The sequence below is a fragment of the Hyaena hyaena genome, unplaced genomic scaffold (genome assembly GCF_003009895.1).
Source record: "Hyaena hyaena isolate Hyena2069 unplaced genomic scaffold, ASM300989v1 scaffold_467, whole genome shotgun sequence".
Taxonomy (NCBI): Eukaryota; Metazoa; Chordata; class Mammalia; order Carnivora; family Hyaenidae; genus Hyaena; species Hyaena hyaena.
Window position 1 is genome coordinate 1402727 of NW_024081100.1, and position 26570 is coordinate 1429296.

Consider the following 26570-nt stretch of genomic DNA (forward strand, 5'->3'; position numbering starts at 1 on the left):
AAAAAGGAAATAAAGGGATAGTCATCAGAAGTGGAGAAAATAGTGTAAATGTGGTCTGAGTACCTGATGGTCATGATCACCTCTGATAAACGAGCTATCACAGAGCTCCCCCTGTCTTTTATTTAAATAATTCCATATTTCATCTTGAATATATGGCTATTTATTTCTTCCGGTTACACTTGGCATTGCAGATTCAGTCCTTTGTTGAGACAATGGTTGTTATGGTCACTCAAGATCAAACATTTTTCAAACTACAGTTCTTCAATCTGATGAGCATTGAGAAGCCAAAGACCAGCGTCATCCCCAAATCCTTGCATTTTCAGCAAAAAAAAAAAAAAAAAAAAAAAAAACTCTCCAGGAGCAGTGGTGGTGACAGGGACAGAGCTTTATTCTTTCAGTTCTGTGTGAGTTTCATGGCCCCCCTTTCTNGTTGTTATGGTCACTCAAGATCAAACATTTTTCAAACTACAGTTCTTCAATCTGATGAGCATTGAGAAGCCAAAGACCAGCGTCATCCCCAAATCATAAAAAAAAAAAAAAAAAAAAAAAAAAAAAAAAGCCCTGCTCTCCAGGAGCAGTGGTGGTGACAGGGACAGAGCTTTATTCTTTCAGTTCTGTGTGAGTTTCATGGCCCCCCTTTCTCTTATCACTGAATATGAACCTCCTGAATAGGAAAACAGCACTAGCTTACTTGATAGCCAACGAGTCTACGCTAAAACGCACTTGGTGCGCTATGATGCTGGCAGGAATGGACGCCGGCCAGCATATCCTTCATCACCTGGAAAGCTCTCTGCGGATTTGTTTACTTTACAAACTTTTATATGTCCTCTAAAACTCCCTCACACAGCATTAGCTGTTCAAGGGTCATGGAAATGCATTCCCACACAAGAAAAACACAATGATTTTATGACAAATATGAAAGCAAAGCTGACCCTGCTCCTGGAAGAGGCCCTTGCTTCACTGAGGCTTCCTCATTCCTGCCCTATGCTCACCTCCACTGCGGTTCCCTTCTACCTTGTATTTTTATTATTTCTTTAATCATGGACATTTCTTTAATCATGGGACCCAGGGAAGCTGATGATTTCATGTACTTTTGAACTAAAAATTTCAAGTTAAAAGCAAGAAGAGAATGTATTTCCAGCAGCACTAACGGTCTGGGAGAGCTTGGGAAAGGGTTACTCCGCTGCCAACTCCAAGAATGAGGGACAGCACACGCCGGCGTGTGTGGTGGGTCCTTGGCAGCGCGCAGGCGCACGCGCCACAGCGACATCAGTGTTCATCAATGTTACACGCGCGCCGGGGATTCATCTGTTCCAACACCCACTTCGAGTTTGACAATGGCAGTGTTAACACGTGAGATCTTTATTACAGAAGCCCTGCATCAGACCCTCCTCAAATTCAAAGGAACCTGCGAATTTTTCAAGCTGGTTACGTCCCATCAGTGGGGCATGAAGTCAACTCAGCAGCTTACACCAGGGACATTTTGTAACAAAACAGAAGAGGATATACAATTCAAGAGTATACAGAATATATTCTTATTATATAATAATATTATATAATAACACATTTCATGACATTTTTGTTCATAGCTTTAGACATTTACACCTATGTACACACGTATATGCTCATGCATGTACTGAACTACGTAAGCATCGACAAATTCTGATAACACGAACCCTCCAGGAGGTGCGTGAATATCATCTTCAGTCTTCCCGTAATAATAAAAACAGTAGTGGTAATAATAATATAATAGATGTCCCCGGGTAAGCACCCCTGTGGGTCAGAGACTGGTCCCAAGCTCTTCTCAGGCAGTAACTGTTACCTTCCTCCTAACCTAGGAGGTCAGTGTGGGCACCACCCACACCTTACAGATAAGAACACCAGACACGCAGAGGGTAAGCAACTTGGACAGACCTCACCGGCAAGCAGCAGAGCGGGGATCTGACCGCGCACGATCTGACTGCGGAGACAGGCTCCCCGTGGCCTCTACCTGAAAAGCCAAGACCGCAGGGAACTCACATCCTCCCCAGACCGCCAATCCTACTTTCCGGCCCCCTGGAAGGTTAGCAGAGCCAGTTCTGGAATGCACAGCTCCCAGTCTCCAATCCTACGCTCTCCCTAGGCCTCAGGCAGCAGTATTCTTAGTAAAAGCTGCTTTGTGAGGCTGAAATCAAACAAGCTCAAGATAAATAAAGATACATACAAGCGTACTTGAAAGAGAACAGATTTATTTACATCACTAGTTCCTTCTTACAACTCCCATGCTTTTAAATAATAAAATCTTCCAGGAAATCTGGTAAGTTTTAAATTAAGATATTTTAACAGAAGAAAATTTTCACGATATGATTTTTATTTACATGAATTTCCAAGAGTGTTAGATAGTTCCTTTTGAAGTGGCCCAATATAGCTAAAAGTTCTCATTTAGACCTTGTATCTTTTTCAAAAACTATTAGCTTAAGAAATTCAGCTTATAATCACATCCTTATAGTTTAGATCCTGACAGATGAAAATCTTGTTAACACACTTACAAACAAATACAAACCTGTTTCATAAATGATCCACATTTGGGTTCCAACCTAAACTATCTCACGTTTTGATACTAAGCCGAGATTTTTTTTGTTTTTAAGACAGCTTTTAAATTCTTTGACTAAATCTTTCTGGAAGTTTTCTGGATCAGTCATACAACTGCTTATGAGTTTGTACATATATAATCTGAACACACATCCAGTTTGTGAGGATGGGATCATCTCCAGTTCAGCCAACTCTAAAAGTGACTCACAGGGATTCACTTCACTGGGGCAGATATGAGGGCATTTTCCTCTCCTTGGCCACTCATATTTGGGATGCTTCCTTTTCCTCCCATACTGCACACGCAAGTCACTTACTTTTAAAAGAACTTACTATTCATAAAATGACTTCCGGCAATAACAATGGTCCGATATCCTTCCACATCACAGTGAGAGATTTCAAATATTTATTAGTGAAACTATAAGAGAGGATAGATTTTCCTAATATTTTAAGCATGAGTTCCTCTGAATAGTTGGTATAACATCCACTAAAAAATAGAAAAGATTAACTTTTACCATGATCAAAGCTATAGTTCACAATGAAAAACATATAGTTCTGTCCACCTTCTTTGGAAGAACAGCCAAGGGCCGGTCTTGAACATCATGCCGCAGCAATAGAGGTATCATCCATGAGTCGACCCTGTGGCTTTAAATTGGGAAAACAAAACAGGTTTACAAAATGATACCAACAAAAGCTCTATGAACGGAAAAGATTCTGAAATTCTTGGAACTGTTTCACAAAAACAGAATCAAATGTACACGTATCAAAATCACATTGTTTTTCTCCTTCTTTCACCCCACGGTCTCTCTGCACTTGAACCTGGGGATGGCAAATGCGAGCCTAGGTGTGCCTCCTGTTCGCTCTGACCTAACAGACGTCACCTGCTGAATCCACCGCAGGCGCCATTTCTCTTCACCTTGTTTTCTAGCAGCTACTCAATCTATCACCAGGAGCAGGTAGAAGGGAACCTAGTTACCACTCCTGCTTAAGTGATAGTTTTATTCTCTCTCTCTTGCTCAGGGCCCTCCTGTACCTCAAGCTTTACAAAGGCCACAAAGCTAAGTGACAGGCAAGTTCTTGGGGATTCGAGGTCTCACAATCTCCTGTCTGAGAAAAAGCAATCCACAGTGACCTAGGGTGTCTGACAATGAATACTGCAAGGACAGAAGCAATAGATGAAAACAAAAATTTCCCCTTCCTCGAGGTCACTGAAAAAAACATTACATGAGAAGAGTAAAGGCCAAGCAGGAATGAAAGGTATTGTAACAGCACTTAGGATATCAGATTTCTGACAGGTTAGCAACACCTCGGGGTGTCATCAAGTAACTGACAAAATGAAATTTTAAAAAAATGTTTATTTATTTTGAGAGAGAGAGAGAGAGAGAGACAGACAGAGAGAGAGAGAGAATGAGCAGACTCCATGCTACCAGCACAGAGCTTGACTCAGGGCTTGAACTCACAAACTATGAGCTCATGATATGAGTCAAAATCAAGAGTCAGACGCTAACTGACTGAGCCACCCACAAGCCCCCAAAATGAAATTCTTGCAAATAATTTGATCAAGCAGATGTATGTTAGCAGACCTGTGTGGTAATGCACGACAGAGACGGTATTCAAGACATGAAACAGAACAAAGTGACAAAGTCATCACCAAAAGCCACTTACTATGCTTTATGCGGAATGACTCCCAGGGGACTCCAGGAGGCAGGGAAGGGAGCACTCCTGCCTTCAGTTTTGTTGCTGTGCGTTTTATGCGGGTACACACGTGTGCATATGCATGTGTGTATGTGTGTGTGTGCACATACACATGTAAATTAGGCCTCTGACACTTGAGGCAGGAACAGAATGAATGAAAGCACAGGTGCTGGTCTTTTATACTTCACATTATCTTTAGTCCTGATAGAGGATGTGCAGTTCTAGAAACAGAATAATGGCTCAAGGATGTGCAGTTCTAGAAACAGAATAATGGCTCAACGTGGTTAAATCCTTACGAAACGCGGCTTTACAAACAGGAGCAGAAGACAAGAATATGATGCAATCAGAAGACTGGAATCTACTTTTCAAAGGAAGAAAAATATTCTTGTAGCCTTGAAGGAGGGGAGCGCTGTTCAGCACAACTCTCCGTGCTCATGGAGACGCTCTGCGTCAGTGCCGCCCACCATGGGAGCCGCCAAGCACCAATTTCTGAGCACTTTGGACGTGGCTGGGGCAGCTAAGTTTTAAATTAAATTCTAATTAACTTGAACTTAAATCTCCATAGGGCACACGGGGCTAGTGGCCATCCTCCTGGAATGGCAGGGCTCCCAAGTCTAGTAAAGATGTGAAGGGACACAGTCAGTAAGGTAGTGAGTTGTGTCAGACTGTTGGCCCACTGGGAAAAGGGTAATCCGCAGTCCCTGCCCTTAGTGTGACGGGTGAAGCAACTGTAGTTGGGACTCTCCCCAGCTGATAAGGGGGCTGGCTCTGAGGACCGCAGGTGGCTTTTGTGGTAGCAGTCAAGGTGCTAGAAGGTAGTACTTGTATTGAGAAAAGAGAATGGCAGTTCGAAAGGGGCACGTCAGTTACATTAACACTTGCAAATGATTATGGTTCCGGAACCTTCCCACAGATTTCAGCACTGCCCAGAAGAGGTTTACTGTGGAAGAAAATGAGAAGACTGAACCAGCAGGAGCTGAGCTTGGGTGGGGTGGAGGGAGCCCTACAGGGAAAGGAATGAAGGAGATTAATCGATGGACCTGAAATCCTGATTCCTCAAACTGATCAACTCTCCCATCTCACACAGGCTATGTTTGTACACGTCTGTCTATGCTGATACATGCTCTGACACTAATTAAAGCTGCACTTCTGAGTTTGGGGATACCAGACTTCGGAAGGTCAAACGGCTGAAAGGACATCAGAGACCACGATTTCCCCAGTGCCCCCCACCCCAGTCATGAGAGTTTTTTCCCTGCAAGGTGACCTCAGACATGACAGGGAGGAACAGCAACAGACATGGCTTCAGAATGTGAACACCCTGCTGCTGGGGGTGAGGAGGGCAGAGGAATACAGGAAATCTCCGTACTTTCCTCTCCATTTTACTCTAAACGTAAAACTGCTCTTAAAAAAAAATAAAATAATAAAGTCTTTTAAAAAGCCACTTTTAAACACAGGAGATCTAGATTTATGAAATTTTTCTTTTATAATTTAAAAGTATGATGCTTAGGCGGCGCCTGGAAGGCTCAGTAGGTTACGTGTCCAATTTCAGCTCAGGTCATGATATCGCGGTTCATGAATCTGAGCCCCACGTTGGGGTCTGTGCTAACAGCTCAGAGCCCGGAGCCTGATTTGGATTCTGTATGTGTCTCTCTCTCTGCTCCTCCCCCACTCGCACTCTGTCTCTCTCTCAAAAATAAACAAACATTAAAAAAAATTTTTTTAAATCAAAGTATGGTGCTTGGAAATGTTAATAAATTATTTTTTGCAAATGTAAATAAGGAGTAGTGTAAGTCTGGAAAGATAAAAGCTAGGAAGATTATGAAGGATACTCTAATACAGACTAGTTCATAATTTACCCCATCTCAGCTTATATAAAGAAGGGACAGCTCCTCCGAGCTTTCGTATCTGAGCTGCTGAGGAAAGCACAAGCACGTGGAGGGAAGCCTCAATCCCGGGCATCGAGAATGGCTTCGCTGGAGGTGAGCACTGGGCTGAAGGAGCCACCTGTGTGGCCCCATGCACTCGTTCACACACTGACTACCACCAGCCTACACATTCCTTTACTGCAGGAACCTGGAAACGGTACGGTGTAAAAAATCAAAAAGTTAAACCAGAATACAGTTTCCAACGCTGGGGCATTTTCAGAAAACACCCCAATCCAGTATTACACAGAGAGTGAGGAAAGCTCAAGGGTCATATTTAGAAAGTTAATCCATTTTGATTAAAAATTACTTATAAACTAACCAAAACTTAAAAGCATGCGTTACTTCTAAGCCAAAGAAAAAACCTAAGGATACTGTAAAGGTAAATCATTATTCACCTGAGGGAATAAAAACCTTGGAAATTAGATTCTGTAAAATAATAGCAACTTTATAGACATGGAAAGCAATACTGCCAAATTCATATGATCTAGGTCAAAACTATCAGTTAGTCTCAAAATACTGTTTAGAGAAGCTTACATGAGAAAACACCTTGTTTGGTTTGTTCTCAAGTCAGGGACCGTGAAAGGCAGACCATTTCTAAGCCTTACCTTTACAAAAATACTGGTAGGGATCAAACGTCGAAGCAGCTGATTTGTGAAGTGAGGAAATCTAAGCAGGTTGACGTGGAGAGATGGCAGCTGCTGGTATCCAGCCATCAGAGGATAGAAATTATATAACATTTCCTGTTCGGTGCCGGGAAGGATACGCAATCGAATCTACATAACAACAAATTGTGGAGAGAGAGAATCAATATATACACATACAGCACCTTTCTGGTATCACCCCTATGTTATTTGTAAATCAGCAGACACCCGCATCTTTCTGGTGAAATGTTCTCTCTCTCCTATTCCACCTTCCACACAGATTCCACAACATAGGGCTGAATTAGGAGACTAGGACCACACACATAATAAATGTACAAAACAAATGTGCGTGCTATCTCAGTTTCTTTGGTTTCTCCCAAGATCTAAAAGGCAACTTGTACCAGCCTAAAAAGCGGAACACTAGATGAATTGACGTTTTCTGTGTCTTAGGCCACGTAGATTTCATAGTCACTTATGCCAGGAGATAATTTGTAAAAAAGTATCTTTGTAAACACTATGTCAACATAAGACAAACTAGTTGTTTCTGGTGTTTTCGAGATTTTTGTGGCGAGGTAAATAATATCAGGGGATAAAAGATGTTTGGAAAATTTTAGTAATACTTTAGAAAAGAACACAAAGGTAAGATTTTGGTATCATACATTATTTATTTGTAAGTCAAATGTGAAAAGGATCAGGACACTCAAAAATGCTTACACATTTGCAAATGAGTACATATGGTATGTACGTGTGTCAAAGATAATATATGTGTGTGTACCAACATATAATAGTTTATATGATATGTACTGTCTATTATAAACTTAAATTAGTGTGTGGACTTACAGTCTACTTCGTATAGAATTCTATTTTTTTTATTTTTTTAAAAATATTTTTATTTATTTTTGAGAGACAGATCGAGACAGCACAAGTAGGGTAGGGGCAGAGAGAGAGGGAGACACGGAATCAGAAGCAGCCTCCAGGCTCTGAGCCATTCATCAGCACAGAGCCCAATGCAACTGCAAGATCATGACCTGAGCCGAAGTCAGACACTTAACCGACTCAGCCACCCAGGCGCCCCAACGGCGCCCCAAGAATTCTATTTTACATTTCACGACAAAGCTAGCACCCAGAATGTGCACAGCACAAATGACTAGTCAGGGTAACAATTCTAAGTATTATGACATGTTTGTTTCTCTAATTATGTCCTTGTCAACAAAAAGTATTTACTGACTTTTGAGGGGCGTCTGTTGTCAACTTTGACCGAAAACAGTATTCTCACGGAAACTGGTTTTGCCTCAAAGTGTGTGTTCCACTCAAAAATGTGATGAACTTTTCCACCTCTGATTTGAATGGGTGAATCAAACCACGTGAATAATTTATTTTTATGTGTAAATATAAAATTGTGTCTAAATGTACCAAAGATAAGTAAATTCTATGGAAGGTCAAAAATCTCTAAAAAATTTCACTGATAGCTCAGAAAAGAATCAGGGTTGTTTTGTTGGTTTGTTTGTTTTTTAATAGGCTCCATGCCCAGTGTGGGCTTTATTAAGATTAAGAGTCACATGCTCTACCAACTGAGCAAGCCAGGCCCCCCAGAGAATCAGGCTTTTAATGTGGGTAGTCAGGCTTCTAGGCCTCAAATTAAAATACACACACAGACACATAGACACACACACAGACACACACTTAGCAGTAATAAAAGGAAAATCTAAAATTTTCATAAATTCTATTATAACCTGAGGATTTGTGCATTCTTGTTTTACAGAAAGATAGAACTTGCATGTATGATCTCGATGTGAAAAGGGTTGTCCACTTAACCCACCTCTACAAATTGTACTTAATATTTAAAGGTGACTAAAAATTTCCTACTATCAAAATAACAGGGACCACAATCAGCCTTATCAGGTCATTTGGAAAAACTAAGTATACAGCTCTCCATTTCCCGGCCACACTTCTGCATCTACACAAGCAACCCAATGAGGCAGGACTTATACCTGTTTAAGACCAGAGAACATGAAGGCATCACTGGGCTCCACAGAAATCTCCACGTCTTGAACTAAGTTAGTCTTGTTCTGTAGGTGATACTTGACAGGTAAGGATTCTCTGACACGCCCAAATGATGGCAGATCTGCAGAGAAAGACAACACGTTTCTCCTGGTTACAAAAAATAGTTCACCATTTAGGAGTTCTTTTTATAAATCAATCTCATTCTGTAGACATAGGATTATTTAAATTAGTGATATTACTGCACTCTTGCTAAAGAAGCACATTCTTTGGACAATGGCCATGGGACTATGATAAAACAAGCTAAACAGAATCAAGGCTCCTTCCAAAGCTGAATGACTTAGAAAGCGTCTTGGCTATCAGGAACTGAATTAAATTTTAGGAATAATTTTTTAAACTATGAAACATGTCCCTCAATATCCATCATGGTTCAAGAAGAACGACAGGCATCATGGGAGCACATATCATTAATATGAAGTATTCTTGCCAAAAACTTGAAACTGAGTCTGACCAAGGCTACAGATATAACCACCAACTTACGGGGACATTTAAAAATGCAATCAGCAAAACCCAGACTGTGGGAAGCTCTACAGGGCAACTGACACTATTTCTTTAACAAATAGCAGGTGGGGGGGAGCAGTAAAGGAGGTGAGGGGGTGGAGAGGGAGTCTGCCCGCTAGAGATTTCAAAAGTATGAGACGTCCATCAACGGCAGTGTCGAGACCTTAAAATAACCTAAACATGCAGAGTCAAAATAGGGAAATTGCGACACTGGAATTTGGTAATATTAAGGAATTATTGCCAATTTTTTAGGTGATGATAATAGAATCATGATCATGTTTAGAAAAATAACCATTAATACAGAAATACTGATAGATGACATAATACCTGGGGTTTGCTTTAAAATAAGGTAGGAGGTGGAGCGAGAGGTACAGATGAAACAAAACTGATCATAATCTACTTTTGTAAATGCTGGGCGCTTTTCGTAATAATAGTAGTTTTAAATCTTAGAAGCTAAAATAAATATTCTTACTGGATTCTCTTTACCAAGCACAATTTGATGCCGTTACCTGCATTCACATGGAGGGGAATGTTTTCTACGATCACGTGTGGCAGAGTGATGACAGTGCTGATGACAGGGACATTTCCCATGGCTGAGGTTCTGTGACAGAAAAGGGCATCTTTCAAATCCACATTTTATGTGAAACGTGAAATCAAAAACAGGAAACGTGTATACTCACCAACTTGTTTCAAAGGAAAAACAGAAATTACGTAGATATCTCCTAAAATTTTATTCCTGGAAGTAGTTTAGGGAAATAAAGGCTATCAGAATCCCATTCGTGTTTTGCATGTTTCCAACGAACCGATGTTATAACCCAAGGCTGCTGTGTGGTCGGAGGGCCAGGATGTGAATCAGCCACACCGTGAAGCCCACCGTTTCCCACAGGGGGTGGAAGCAGAGCGCTCTCGGTGCGGGCGGTAGCGCGCTGACTGGCGTTGTGACACGGACCTTCTCACCCCTCGGCCGATTCAAGGCCGAGCACTAGACCCCTTCCCAGTGTACCGTTCTAACTACACTACCAGTACAGAGTAGAAACCGAAGAACCAAAAGTATTTTATTGCCAATAAACAGAGTGGCGTTCTGATATCATGGAGATAAAGTAAATAACATCATGAAACTGCTCACCGTCTTCCCCTGTGTTACAGTTAGACGGCTGGTAGCTGTCTGACCCCCAAGGACCGGCCTTGGGGAGAGTCTGGATCAAGATGTGGAACCGGTGACACTGCGTGCAAATTATCACACCGCAAAAGCCCCCAGGGGCACCATCTAACCCCTCATCATCAGTAGGTCTTTATGGTATTACAGTAATGTGATGGGATGATGAAGCAGTGCCTTCAAATTCCTATTTTAATTCCTATAAACATAAAGTAAACTAAACTTCAATGTGGTAAACTCAGAAGTGGGGGAAAGAATAATATTAGCTCTTTTCAAAAATAAAAGTCCATTATTTTTCCTTTCTCATTTCTCATATGTCTCATTCACAGTTTTAAAATTGATGAAAAACTGAGCCAGGCCAAGAGATTAACACATGAAATAGCACATATCTACCTTCCAGCCTGAGAAGACATCACAATATAGTTGAATCTCCCCACATGCCCCTTCCTGCTTGCAGCTCCCCTAGAAGTAACTACTAGCCTAAACTTGGGACCCATCGTTGCTACGTATTTCTTTGCACTTTTCCAAATTATATAGGTGGCCTAAGAAATGTATAGTGTTTAACATGTTTTCCAATATTACATACATGCAATCTGTTCATATTCTCAACATCTGCAGTTGCTTTGTTCCCATAATACTGATGCAGCTCTGGTGCATTGACCTTCACTGATACATCACATTCCCATCTATGACCACGCCACAACTTACCCATTTTCCTGTTGACGGGTATTTCGTTTGTAACTCTTTACTATTATAATCTGAGGTGCTATCAACATTCTTACATACATCCTTTGTGTCCTTGTTTGAGACCTTTTCTGTGATTGTAGGATATAGGTATTCTCCATTTCACTTGGCACTGCTGAATGGATTTCCAAAGTAATTGTTCTATTTTACACTCCACCTTTTTTGACAAACTTTGCATTGTTAACCCCTTTTATTTTTCCAAATTAATGGGAACACATTTGAATCTCAGATTCCTAGTAAGGTTGACCTTCTCTCCCTGTGTTTCCTGGCCATCTGGCCTCTTCTGTTTCTCTTACACTGCATCCTTAAGATTTTGCTCAACTTTCTGTTATGTTAGGAGACTTGTATTTTTATGATTTGTATAAGTTCTTTTTTTTTTTTTTAATTTCTTAATGTTTTATTTATTTTTGAGAGAGGGATAGAGACAGTGTGAGCAGGGGAGGGTCAGAAAGAGAGGGAGTCACAGAGTTCGAAGACAGGCTCCAGGCTCTGAGCTAGCTGTCAGCACAGAACCCAACACGGGGCTCGAACGCACAAACCGTGAGATAATGACCTGAGCCGAAGTCAGACGTTTAACCGACTGAGCCACCCAGGCACCCCTGATTTGTATAAGCATGAATTCTAATGCTTTTTCAGTTTTACGTGTTGTAAATAGCTTTTCCCAATTTGTATTTAGTCTTCTCATTTTTTATATGGTATTCTTTAATACATTAAGAAACTTAATTTTAATAAATCAAATTCATCTGTTTTACTAGCTTACACTTTTTACATCTTACTTAAAGAAACTCTTCCTTATTCCAAAGTCATTAAACAATTCTCTTATTTTCTACTAAAAGTAGTAATATTTGGGTTTTCACAATTAGAATTCTAATAGCCTGGAATTAATTTTTATACACAGTGATAGTGGAGATACAATTTTTCCCCAAATGGATACCCAATTGTTTACCACCAATTAATTATAAAGCAGTTGATCCTTTCTCCACTGATCTGCAATGTTTCTTCTCTAAAACATGATTTTCATATGTGTGGATCTATTTATAAACTCTTCTGTTCCACTGGCCTATTTACATATTCCCACGCCAATACCATAGCACTGACTGCTGTAGCTTTACATTAAGTCTGGGAATTTAGAAGAGCCAAGTACCCTTGCCTACTTTTTCTTCTGCAGTACCTTGACTATTTCTGAGTTTTTGCCTTTCCATACAAGCTTTAGAATCAACAGTTGTCAAGTTTTACAAAAACAAACTACAACAAGCTATTGAGATTTTGAAGGAAATTGCACTGACTTATAGAACAAACAATATTAGATCTTATCTAAATCCTAAACAAAACACTTTGTGTATGTCCCATTCAGGAAATTCCTTTAATGTTTTCAAGTTTTATAATTTTCTCCATAATGGCAACACCCATTTTCTATTTGATATATTCTTACTTACCTTATAATTGTTGCTACCATCTAAATAACACCTATTTTACAAGTACATGGCCTGGAGGTTTATTACTGAAATATATGAAGCCAACTGATTTTTGTATATTGATGTTCTATCCAGCAAACTTGCTGGAACTCTTATAATTCAAATAATTTGTTGATTCCCTTGGGTTTTCTATGTAGACAATCCTATTGACTGCAAATAAGAAGAGTTTCTCCTAATGTTTTTAATGGTCCTTTCATGAGAATTCCCTTGGTTAAAATTTCATCAGTGTATAGGTCACAAATTGTGACAAATACAAATAAAAGTTTATTTACTCTTTTTAATCTTTGTGTTTTTGACAAATGTTTAGTGATAGCATGTGACGTCTACTCTTCTCTCCAGGACTGACAGAAGCTTTCAAATATTGAATGACAATGACAAATAATAAAGGCATTAGAATAGAAGAGATAAAGAAAAAATGATAGGGCTGATTTACCTCTTCCAGGCGATAATGTAATGACCAGTTGCTACTCCACCTTCAGCATTTCCAGCAGCGGGGCACCGAAGACAAAAGCACTCACTAGCACTCTCTCCAGTCTGTAAGACAACTATGAGGAATACTCTTTATAATCCTCATGCAACAACTTCCTCTATGAAGGGCGAGTTCTACCTCTAATAATAAAAAAGAGTATCAGTCATACATTATTTATAGAGACTTAAAAACTAAGGCTCAGAGATGTTAAATGACTTTTAACATTTGTTAAAGTAGCACCTGAAGGCGCTACACTTTGAAGAGAGAGGGAGGAACAACGAGCCAAGGAATCCAGATGGCCTCTGAGCACTGAAAAAGGCAGGAAAAGGATGTTCCCCAGGGCCAGATGGAGTGCACCGCCAACACCCTGAGTTTAGGACTTCTGGCCTCTAGACCATAAGGGTGATAAATCTGTGTGGTTTCAGGCCACTAACTTTGCAAACATGTGTTATGGCAGCAGTAGGAAACTAGTAATGGGAAATTCAAGGTAGACATTATTCACTCATTTGATAAACACTTATGATGCAACTATTATGAGGCTGAGGCTGCTGATCTAAAAAGGGTAAATCATGGCTCCAGCTCTAAAGAAGCACATAGTGCAGTAGGGAAGCTGTCAGTGTAAATAAATAATTACGGTATTAACAGGATAAGTGGTGTGATGGATGTAGAAGATACTTGGGAGTAGAGAAAGAAGATTAGCTAGCTCTGCTTGGGAAGATCAAAAAGTCAAAGCTTACATGAGACCTAAAGAGCAAACAAGAGTTTAACAGGTAGAAAAAAAAAGGAAAGGGTTTTCGACAAAAGTACTAACTGTTCAAAAACAGATGGAGGTAATGTGTGCTGAATGTATAAAGGCTGGCTTGGTCAAAGTCTGGGAAAGAGAAAGCGAAGCAGAAAGAGTGGTACAGAAGCAGCTGGGAAGGTAAGCTGCCCCGCGAAAGGTCTCGTAGGTCATGAAGGTTTTTAAGAAGGAATAACAAGTTCAAAGTTGTTTTTGAGAGGGGCGCCTGGGTGGCTCAGTCCGTTAAGCATCCAACTTCGGCTCATATCATGATCTCACGGTTTGTGAGTTCAAAGGCCCGCATCTGGCTCTACACTGAGAGTGTGGAGACTCCTTGGGATTCTCTCTCTCTCCCTGTCTGCCCCTTCCCCACTCACTCTTTCTCTCAAAAATAAATAAACAAAAAAAAGCAATTAAAAAAAAGAATAGTTTTTTGAGAAGCTAAAATCTGGCAGCAATACGAAAGGCGGACCAGGGGAGAGGATGGCAGAGGAAAGCAGTTGGGAAGGTGTTTCTGAAGGCCAGACGAGAGATGGTGAGAATGGAGATAAGACACTGGATCCAAGAGATGCACAGAAGGGAGAACATGGTGCCGGGAGGGTGGGCGAGTACGAGGGGGTCTGGTCTGTCTCTGCGGATTCTAGCGGGGGCCGAGTATACACAGACTCCTCCTGCTGGATTGGGAACTGCAGGGAGCCTACGGGTGCGTGGGAGGTGAAGGCTTGTAGAAAAAGTAAAAGGAGCCAAGGTCAGGATCTTGGAGATGACTGAGATTTAAGGAGTAAGAAAAGGAATCAGCAAAGAATGGACAATCAGCCAACTTGTGTTGAGCTGTTCGGAGACAAACACAGGGCTGAGGTACTTCATACAGACCACCTCATACACACTACTTCGCGTGCGTTATCTTCTTTTAACTCTGACAAGTGATAAAACAAAATAAACCATCCAACGTAACAAAAGAGCAGGCAGGGGGACAGAGAATTGATTCTAGTTCAATGGGACTCCACAGCTCGTGGTCATTCCACGTTAGCCTGGGAGGAGAAAAGGAAGAAGTGGACAGAGAAACAAAGTAGAACCACAAATAAAGATTTCCAAAACCATGAGAGAAAACCAAGTTTCAAAAGACAAAAACAAAACTTACAAAGGCATTCTGAAAGCAAAATTGTTTTTTATTATTATTACCTTACAGAACGTGGGACCTATTTGTAGCATTTAAATAGGGAGGCTTTTTAAAATCTATTTTATCTATCCTCCTTTATGATGACTTCCCTAAAATGCATAAAGGTGACTGTGAAGACTGCCTGCTCTTCTTGGCGTTTTCTTGAGAACCTAGCATGCGGCCAGATAGTGAACTTCATAAATGCCTATTGATTATTTACTGACAGATATTGAAACTTATTCACAGGCCAGAGACAAAAAATACATTGAAATTCCAAAACTACTCATCTAATTTTAATCTGTAGTACAAATAAGCTACATGACTTATGACAATGAAGTCAAGTAACAGACAGATAAACAAATACAGCAAATAAATGACTCATTTATATTAGGTTTTAATCACAGTGGGGGGGGCGCCTGGGTGGCTCAGTCAGTAAGCATCTGACTCTTGGTTTTGGCTCAGGACTTGATCTCGAGGTTCACAAGATTGAGCCCCACACTGGGTGCTGGGCTGACAGCACCAAGTCTGCTTGGGGGTCTCTCTCTCTCCCTCTCTCTCTGCCCCTCCCGTGAACATGCACTCTCCCTCTCAAATACACAAACTTAAAAAAAATATTCGGGGCGCCTGGGTGGCTTAGTCGGTTAAGTGTCCGACTTTCGCTTAGGTCATGATCTCGCGGTTTGTGGGTTCGAGCCCCGCGTCGGGCTCTGTGCTGACTGCCAGCTCAGAGCCTGGAGCCTGTTTCAGAGTCTGTATCTCCCTCTCTCTGACCCTCCCCTGTTCACGCTGTCTCTCTCTATCCTAGAAATAAATAAAAATATTAAAAAAAAAAAAATTCATCATGATTTTTTTCATACAATATTTATCCTTATAATATGACTGAGCACAATTTTGCTTGGGTTAACAAACTAATTTTTTTTCTCTAACAGCTCAAGAAGCATATAAGGCCAAAGTAAAATGCACCAGAAAAGTAGTATCCTGGGTTTCAATCTCTTCTCTTAAACTATTTTAGTTGATTTAGAAAACTTAATGTCTACGTTTCTCTATTTCCCCAAGTTTCTTTAATAACCATCTTTCACCATTCAAATGATAAGTAACAGTAAACATTAACTAAAAAATAAGAAGAAATCTATAAAACAATCCAAATATGAAAAAATATTATTATTTTATTTTCAAGTATGTTTTTCAAAGAGTAACTTCCTTATAGGAGCAAAAATCTTATCTTTTAAAATAAGGTATACTCAAGCAAATGGTAAATGACAGTAATTCTACTTTAATTCTAAATGTATTTGCTCTTGTATCAGTCTCAAGTACCCTCCCTCAGCAAAAAGCTAACTCTTACACTGGTAGCCTACACACACACACACACACACACACACACACACACACACACACACACACTCACTCACCCGTCTTCTAATTAAATAGGATAACACACATTCTCACCTTTGTCCAATTGGGACTCTAGCTGATCCACCGGCATCATAGAAGGAGCAAGCTGGAGCTCACTGGATACGATAGTGAGGGCCCAAGGTGAGGCACTTAAAAGGTCCGTCATCAACAGAAAGGGAATGTCCGCATAGACCCTTTCCAGGTGCTCAAACTGTCACAAATGAAGACAAAAGAGCTGTCTGGAGCTACAAGAATTCATTTTACTTTCTCTGTTAATTTCTATAATTGAAATGATTTCCAAAATGCTTCACAAGAACATACCTTTGTAGACACAAATTTAACCGCGACATCAAATGGAAAGACAGTTTCTATAGTTACAGTTTCATCCTGCAAGAAAAATTAAAGGGCCCAGTCAATGGCTTTTCTAAACTTAAAAATAGTGTTAAAAATAGAAGACAATACAAACACAATCTGTCCCTGATCAAGAAATAATCCCAATTTATATCTTAAGAAGCTAGGATCTTTCCCTCAGATAATATGTATAAAAACTTCTACAGAGAAACCAGACTACGATTTCTAATAAATTCTCCTATGGTTTTATAACAGCTCACGCTGCAAAGTGCTTTCTAACACATGATTTCTCTCAGGATCTAGGAAAAGCAGGCAGGACAGGCACCGTCACTATTTTAGAGAGGACGAACCAGAAGTTAAGGAAGTTTCCATGATTGGCCTGGGCCACAAAGCTAGTGGTGCCAAGCCTGGAATCCAGGTTTTCTTTTTGTCTAAGTTCTTTACCTAACCTCAACTCAAGATGACGAATAATAATGATGATGACAATAATACTATGCCAGTGCTACAATCACTACACACGCTTTATGTGATGTTTGTAATAACTCAAGGAAACAGATGCCATTATACTTGCCATTTTAAGATGAAGTGGTCACACAGAGCTATAGTAAGTAACAAAGGCAGAAACAGACCCGGATCAGACCCAAGGGGCCTGTACTCTTAACCTGCATACGACATCTCCTCCCTCGGTCTATTCAAGAAGCAATGGGCTTACTGTGTCTTTGGAAAGAAACCACCCACTGTGTTAGTGAGAACCCTTTTTAAAAAAAGTCATGTTGTTTAAAAACTCAGGCTGTAATAATGCCAGATGGATGTGGGTTTTAATCCTGAAGGACACATTCTTGTTAACTATGCAAACCTTGGGGACAGCAAGGTAACCTTCAGGAAAGGACATGATCTCTGAGGCTCAGTTTCATGACCCTTTCGGGGCTGATGACAATGAAGTGTGATAAGCACTAGTGAAATGCCTAAACCATGCTTATTATTATTACATGCTTCAAATGATTTCCTCTCAATACCATCAGCTAACTTTTTAAGAACATGTAATAAGTAGGACATTAGTAGTTGAAAATGCCTGCATTGGGTCCATGAATCTAAAGCCGGGCCTTGGTATTTCCCCACAAAAGATCGAAGGAAATGAAGAAACAACTCAATGACAGGCTCAGATGTGGCCTATTTTAAATTTCCACACATGCAGGTATAAATGAGACTTAATGTAGTGAAGGGAAAAGAATTTACATTTAAATTTCCAAAAATGTGTTACAAATAAAACTGGGAGCTGTAAGACAGATATTCCATAAGAAAAGTGCTTCCGTGCACAAGAATCTTGAAAGATAATCACCATAGCCTTTTTGCGAAATTCTCAACACACATCAGCAGATTCAATGCTGTGCTAAGTCCTCAAGTCAAAATATGTTTAATACCTTTTAACCCATGTTTTCCAAACATATTTAACCAATTCATTCTTTTTTGTATAACATCTATTTCTATCCCTCAGAATTAGTATCCCTCCCTAAAAAAACTCAAAGACAATCTACTGAACAGGAGAAAATGTTTGCAAATGACCTATCCAATAAAGGGTTAGTATCCAAAATAAAGAACTTATACAATCCAACACCAAAAAAACAAAAAAAAACCAAAAAAACTAAACCCAAATAATCCAACTTAAAAATGGGCAGAAGACCTGAATAGACATTTCTCCAAAGACGACATACAGATGACCAAAAGACACAGAAATTATGCCCAACATCACTCATCATCAGGGAAATGCAAATCAAAACCACAATGAGTGATCATCTCACATATGTCAGAATGGCTAAAATAAAAACTCAAGAAACAAGTACTGGCAAGGATGTAGAAAAAAAGAAACACATGCGGACCACTGGTGAGAATACGAATGGGTACAGCCCCTGTAGAGAACAGTATGGAGGTTCCTCAAGAAATTAAAAACAGAATTACCATAGGATCCAGTAGTTCCATTAATTGATATTTACTTACCCAAGGAATATGAAAACACTAATTCAAAGGGATATACGTGCCCCTGTGTTCACTGCAGCATTATTTACACTAGCCCAGTTGTGGAAGCAGCCCAAATGTCCATCAACAGATACAAGGATAAAAAAGATGGGATATATTATATACACAGTGCAATGTTATTCAGCTACAAAAAAGAATGAAAACTTGCCATCTGCAATCACACGGATGGAGTTAGAGAGCATAACGCTAAGCGAAATAAATCAGAGAAAAGACAAATACCATACGATTTCACTCACACGTGGAATTTAAGAAACAAAACAAAGGAACAAAGGGGAATAAAAAGACAAACCAAAAAAAAGGCTCTTAACTACAGAGAACAAACTGGTGGTGACTGAAGGGGAGGTGGGTGAGGATGGGTGAAATAGGTGAAGGGAATTAACAAAAAAAGTGGTATGCACCTCAAAAATACCGTGTCTTGAGGCAGAGAGAGCATTACACACTGTTGCAGCTTGATTCCAGGAGAGTCACTATGTGGCAAATGATCATTTTTAAAAGGTATATTCCAAGTCTACTAGAAGCCTCATTATCAGAAGTCCTTTCCAAAGTGTAGGACTCTGAGGCTGCACAGAACTTGAATGTTCTTATTTTGTAAGTGACGAAATGCAGGCCAAACGTTTACATGGCTAGCCTGGGTGGACGTGTTAGGAGGCTGTGCTGAGATGGGCACCCTCCCCTCCTAGTTCACCACCCAGGATTCGCTGTCGGGCATCAGGCTCCGTGAAAACTTTGATACACTGGCTGCCTTCCTCCCCTCCACTTGGGAAGTATTCCTAACTCTTGCAGGATGACAGTCGCCTGCCACTGACTCATACAACGGCGCACGGCCCAGACTCTGTGCAAGTGACCAAACTACGGGTGCCCAGATGGACCTGCCTTCTCCTCTGCTGGCTGAGGAACCAAGTCCTGGGAACAGGCTGAAACAATACAGATAAAACTAAGAAGGCAATAAATGGCATAATGTTCCATTACTCAGAGAGGGTACCAGCAATCACATACAAGATGGTTAGATATAAGTAAAAACACAGCACCCCCAAATCACTATAGATATAAAAGCAACCAACAGAAAACAGCCCGAAAAGCTGACAGCAGCTGCCTCCAAGTCACTGACTATGGCCACGACAGCCTCACCCTCTTCTATCTGCATGTAACCAGAAACGATTTGCATAAGAATCTTTTGTAATCAAAAGAATATTTCATAAAGGGAGACGTCCCATCCTCCAAAATCTTCAGCATGTAACCAACTGACAGATTTTATACAGTGTGCAATTTTATAAAGAAACACATAGGTTTTGAGTCTCCAGACTTTTTTTGCAGGAGATCCCAAAACTGCTGATTGTAAAAAAGCCACGGAGTGAATTTTCTAATGTCTGAGCACTGAAAGCCATAGCCCATCACTGATAATAAATAGAAGTGATTAAAAAAACCCCACGATGTGTCATTAAAATCTGTAATAGACTACAAGCACCTCAGCTGTTTATTCTACAGGTAGACAAAAAAACATAAAATAGGGAACACTCCACGAATGATGCTTCCCGAAGTAGCCTTGAGAAACAATACCTTGTGACACTTGCAAACAATTTCTTTGTCTTCAATAGTTGTATTGATCAGGTAAGAAACGTACACAAGAAACATTCTCGAACCTACTGTTCCACAGCGAACATATAACATTTTCTCCAGCTGTAACAAAATAAAAGTATTCTAACTTAATAATTCAGAGATTTCTTCCTGATACATATTCTAGGATAATGTTCCCACCTTTTGGAGTTTACTGTAGCAGCTGACTAAATCCCTGAGCCCTGTTCACAGGCTGCTGCGGTCAGAGCAGAGGAGTGGGGCCAGAGCTATCCCACCTTTTTCATTATCATTCCCAACTGCCCAAGAATTGTTCGTATTTCGTTTGGGAATAAAAGTTGCCTGAAAAGCAATTTCACGAAGTTACAAACTTAATGTTAGTTATTTTATCAGGCAACTAATCTCCATGTCAGGGTCATTCGTTCTAAAATCCCTTGTATAGAACTCCTTACAACATCTTACACATTTAAATATGTGCCAGCATTTCACACATATTTAAATATTAAAAATGTGCATCAGTTAAATCCCATTTGTAGTCTCAGGCTATGCCGTTAAATTCTCTGTCTAAAACTTGCTGCATATTTAAAACCGCAATGTGGTTGATGTCCTCCGCGGTCACAGGTGAGCAAGTTCACCTGTTCCCCGGGATGTAAGTCTCCAACAGGAATGTCGGTGAGTAAAGCCGGGTAGGACTCATCACACAGTTCTGTTCCATGAAGAGACACATGAGTCTTCTGAGTTAGATTGGCATCCTGTCCTAAAAGTATTAACATCAGTGTTTTAATATACAGAGAAAACAGACATTGTCCTAACAATCACTACTGCATAGAGAGCACTATCTCATAGCCGCATTTTAAACAAACTTCCTGCGGGCACCTGGGTGGCTCAGTCGGTTGAGCGTCCGACTTAGGCTCAGGTCATGATCTCACGGTTCATGGGTTCGAGCCCCGCGTAGGGCTCTGTGCTGACTGCCAGCTCAGAGCCTGGAGCCTGCTTCAGTCTGTGACTCCCTCTCTCTCTGACCCTCCCCTGCTCACGCTGTCTCTCTCTCTCTCTCTCACAAGCAAATAAAACATTAAAAAATAAATAAATAAACTTCCTGTAGTTGACACTACTGATATATATTTTCTGTTGAACTGACAATGATCAAATTTAAAAAAGGAATGTTTACCAGGTTTTAAACCAGCGGTGAGCTTCACATCTCTGATTTGGGTCTTTTCATGGGACTGAACGGTCACAACCAAACAATACATTTCATTAGTCAGGGCAGGAGGGTCATGCCGCAGATGCACGGAAATGTTTGGAACTCTGGAAATGATCCTTCAGGGCAGTGGGGAGGGGGGAGGACAAAACTTTAGCTAAGTAACGGATTTTTGAAAAACAAATCATTCAAAGTATTTAAGACAGAAGATGACCTTCCTCAACATGTTAGGCAAGGATGACTTACATTGTGCTGGCCTGAATGACTATGCTGTCCCAGTGAAGCTCATTGTCTGGGAGCCTCGGGCGTCGTTTGAAAGAACGCGAGGCCTGCAAAGCTTCTTGGGAGGAGGCAGCGTCCCCGCCTCCTCCCTGCCAATTTAAAACCACACATCTTCCTGACTCGTGGCCCAGAACCAGATCGACTGAAGTAATCTGAAAGATGGATGGCTGTCAGAAATGCCACCTCAGACTCGTCACCATCCCCTCGCGACAAGTGACGTGGTAATTGCTGGTGTGTGGGGTTCACCTAGAGACCCCCGGGTGATGACATCAGTACACGTGCTGGTACAGCTGTCCCCGTCATCGGTTAGCTGTGACACTGATTAGGTTCCATCCACCTCACCTTTAAACAGAGACAATAACCTGACATAGCAAATGTTCACTTAGTGGTTGCTGAGTGAGACACAGGAATACTGTGATGATCATTAGCACACTCAGGACCTAATTCCCAATTCCACACATATTTCCCCCCCAAAGACACTTACAATACTATTAACTGAATAAATGTTCCTTTTGATAACACCCATTAACAAATGTACTCAAGACGGTATTATAATTATGACTTCCATCTGGTAGGCTTCCTTAGTATCTTGTAAAAAATAAAATATTTAATTAGGGATTTAGCCAACATCATAAAAGAACTTTTTTTAAGCGAATAAGCAAAAAACTCTGGATATTGGTTAATAATAAAATCAACAGACTCAAAGAAACTGCTACGGGAATACTGGTAGCACAGTCTTATGTTTCTATTTTAGAAACGCCACGAGGTTTAGATTAACCAACCAAGGGCTGTTCACGCCATGGAAAACAAGTATTTAATGAGTGCTTACCGTATACTAATCACTATTCCAGCAATTTACATTAACTAACTGGTTTAATCCTCACAAAACACTAAGAGATGAGTAAACTCTTTACAAGATGAGTAAACTGAGACACAAAGAGGTCAAGTAATTGCCCAGAGCCCCACACTAGTAAGCTGGAGAGTTGGAGTTTAAACCCATGAAGTTTGGCTCCAGGGTTTACCGTAAGCTCAATAAAAATATTACTTTTATCATACATTTCTAAAAGACATTTTAATTAAGTACATTAAGTGAATCTATTAAAATACATGATTTTTTTAAAAATGATTCAGAAATGTTTAAACATCAAAATGATATAGATTCCTAGTGTGAATTATGTCATTCTACAAAATATAATTGGTATAGTGTATAATATATGTATTTTGTTTGAAATTCCTTACCTGATTGTGTAGCCATTAAAACGGAGGTCTTAAGTACTAACAGGAAATGATGCCTAATATATACCAGTAAGTGAAAAGAGCCAACTATAGAATAGTATGTACGGTATAGTCTCAAAAAAAGAAAACCTACCAAACCATGATGAAAGATTTCCCTTAGGAAGTCCAAGTGGAAGATTTTCATCTTTTACTTAATAAACGTGTATTATTTGACTTTTTTTCCTGATGTACACACATTACGTTCATCACTGAAAGCATGTTTTAAACAAATTTCATCACTAACCTCAATTTTCTTTCCCACATCTTCAGTTTTTGCAACAAATTTAAATAAAAACTTCCTTGTTTTACCGGGAACTAAGCACATCTTTCCCTGAGTCAAATTTTCTAAAACTTCACTTGCTTTGGTTGCTTCTTCGATTACACAGAACTGGTTATATTCCTGGAAAAGAGGTCAGCAAGGGTCACAGTTTATACACATCAAGTGTCATATGTTTTGCTCACACTAAACACCAAATGACTTGGAGCTTGGTAAATTTATCTGCGGTACAACTAAAGCATCATGGAGGTTGATTAATGGGAGGTATTTTATGGCAAACGGAAACACTTATCCACTCACTGCTGCCACAGGTAGAGACAATTCACCACACACAAGCTGATTTCTGAAACTATTTACAAATCCCTTTCCTGGAGAGAAGCAAAGATTTCTTCTTTGTTTCACTGGACACTACTATCTACTATCGCTTTTTAAAAGAGCTTTCTTTTTACACGGCTTCTGTGACATCCTTCTAGACTACTTCCTGCTTTTCCCTCAAAGGTCTTTTCTCCTTCTTGGGCCCTTAATTCAGAGGCTCTGCAGATTCTGTCCTTGGCTTTCAGTTCTGTTCCCTTTATATTCATGTCATTGCAAAGTTTATCCATTTTTACATATTCCGTACCTCTATGCTAATATTTCCCACATTAAAAACTAATTCTGTCCTATTTCCTTCAACAGAAGCTCATATCCACAACTGTCTAGAGGGTATTCCACTACCACTCGAATTTAGCATGTCCCAAACTCAAGGTACATCTACCTTCCCAGAAGAGCACATTCCTTCTGTGATAAGGATGAGAATAAAGAGAGATGAATAAAGGGAGATCTCTTTCCTGTGCATATCTATGGAATCACTGTTCTCATTCATTCAATAAATATCAAGAACTTCCCAAGAGCCATCTTCTATCCCAGCAGATGAATTAGCTTACAGAAAATTCTTATTAGTTAAGTTTAATATTTCTATTCCTCGCTTCTGAACTAAGTACTACTTTTTATTCCTGCGATTCGGCTCTTGAATTTCAAATAACACATTCAGAATATAATCTAACTTTAATAATTAATTACTTTATATTTTAACATTTTAAATTAGTTTTTACTTAGTCTGTTGTTTAAGAAAAGGGGGGAAAGAAATGGAATCGTAGGATATAATGGGAAAAGTACAATATTCATCCTCTAATACCAGATTTAGAATATTTCTCAAAAGCTGTCACCATTGAGCAAAAAAAAAAAAAAGATCTGGCCCAGGAGAGCTTCTGTGCTAACAAGGAAAATAAATGTTTTCCCAACAATCACACAGACACAAGTGAAACCGCAGCTGTGGTAAGTACTAAGGAGGGGGCTAGGGCCAGGAAAATCAGCTGGGCAGGGGAGGGGTCCCTGAGGAAAGGAGGCTTGTAAGAGGATAAAACAAGAGAAGGAATTAAGCTGATAAGGGGAGGGAAGGCCAACCGAAAAAGCAGCGACAGCGCACTCTCCGGTCCTACCACGGCGTGATCTCAGTGGCACGTGGGATCCGTAACTCACAGAAGCAGAGTACAATGGTGGACGCGAAGGAGTGCGGTAGCAGCCTCCACTTACAAGAAAAACAGGTTCTGGGGATCTAAGGTGCAGCACGCCGACTATAATTAATAATACTGTATTATATACTTGAAAGTTACTGAGAGGGTAGATCTAAATGTTCCCACCACCACAAAAAAAAAAAAAAAGCTAATTCTGTAAGGTGATGGATGTTAAGTAGCCTTACTGTGGCTACTGTTTTACAATATATGTGTTTCAAATCATCATGTTGCAGGTACACTTTAACGGTAAAACAAACAAACAAGTGAACTGCTTTGGCAAGGGCGGGGGTGGGGGGCTGTCCTTTATTCCTTCCCCTGTATATACGCCCGGCAATCCAGGATTCGTGGTTCATAAACGCCCCCTGTAGCCCTTTCTTCCCATCCCCACCGATGGTGTCCTGATCCAAGCCCTCACGCTTTAATACCAGGATGCACACAAAAGAGGCTCCGGCTCGTTTCCAGAAGATCCTTTCTTTCTACTTTGTTGCTGAAATAAAGTATCTTAAATTCTAAATTTCATGCTCCTGTTTTAAAACTCTCAAATTAGGGGCGCCTGAGTGGCTCAGTCACTTAAACATCTCACAGTTCGTGGGTTCGAGCCCTGCGTCGGGCTCTGTGCTGACAGCTCAGGGTCTGGAGCCTGCTTCAGATCCTGTGTCTCCCTCTTTCTCTGTCCCTCCACAGCTCACACTCTCTCTCACAAAAATAAACATTAAAAAAATATTTTTAAATATATAAACAGATAAAATTCTCCAATTAATCAGAAGGAATCCTTGGGTAATAGTCCACGGCTGAATAAAACACACTAGTCTGCAGGTGACCCCGGTTCAGCCAACCGATTCTCTTACAGGGTTACTGCTCAGCTGTGAAGACAGAAAAATCCAGTAAAGCAGCTAAAGCTCTTTACCATCCAATAAATAAAACATGAATAAGTGAATGAATAAATAAATCTTTAAATACTTGTCTTCTTAGCCTATCCGTGCTGAGCTCGAGTTCCTGTAAGCCATGAGCCTTGCCTCCCACGGGACCCCTGGCGCCCACAAACCCGGAACATGAACGCCTGCTTCCCTCCGATGTATGCTATTGCCAAGCCTGCTCCCCCTCTCATCTGTTTATAGCTCTCTTCATTTCATCTTCATTCTTGAAATTTCCTCCTTCTTCTCTAGGATGCCTACTCTAGCTGTATTTCTAGCCCACATCACGTAACTTAGTCCTCATTACCTACTAGGGCGATCTGTGAGTCAGCTCTGGCCCCTGCCCCCAAAATGCTTCCATTTTAACAGAGCTGACATGTGTTAACCGCTCGCAGGCTCACCACGATGCAAAGACTACTGTAACTCTCAGTAAATGCTTGCTGGTTAAAGGCTCCATATACTTTCTGGACGACCGGGAGATAATGATCTATTATGTGAACTTATAACTCCAATATTTGGAATGTTAATCAAGGAGTGGACAACA

General features: G+C 40.4%; 1 protein-coding gene across 1 annotated transcript in view; it reads right to left on the bottom strand.

Moving 5' to 3' along the window:
* Positions 1-2211: 2211 nt before the first annotated feature.
* TRAPPC11 (trafficking protein particle complex 11) overlaps positions 2212-26570 on the bottom strand; it is a 45008-nt gene continuing 20649 nt past the window's right edge. The window contains exons 19-30 of the mRNA XM_039253846.1: positions 23527-23682; positions 21972-22159; positions 21696-21844; positions 21160-21281; positions 20510-20629; positions 16889-16954; positions 16622-16778; positions 13200-13311; positions 9901-9992; positions 8821-8954; positions 6794-6961; positions 2212-3213 (exon numbers count right to left, since the gene is read on the bottom strand). Of these exons, the coding sequence (XP_039109777.1) occupies positions 3169-3213; positions 6794-6961; positions 8821-8954; positions 9901-9992; positions 13200-13311; positions 16622-16778; positions 16889-16954; positions 20510-20629; positions 21160-21281; positions 21696-21844; positions 21972-22159; positions 23527-23682 (1509 nt within the window). The 3' untranslated portion in view covers positions 2212-3168. The remainder of the gene's footprint in view (positions 3214-6793; positions 6962-8820; positions 8955-9900; positions 9993-13199; positions 13312-16621; positions 16779-16888; positions 16955-20509; positions 20630-21159; positions 21282-21695; positions 21845-21971; positions 22160-23526; positions 23683-26570) is intronic.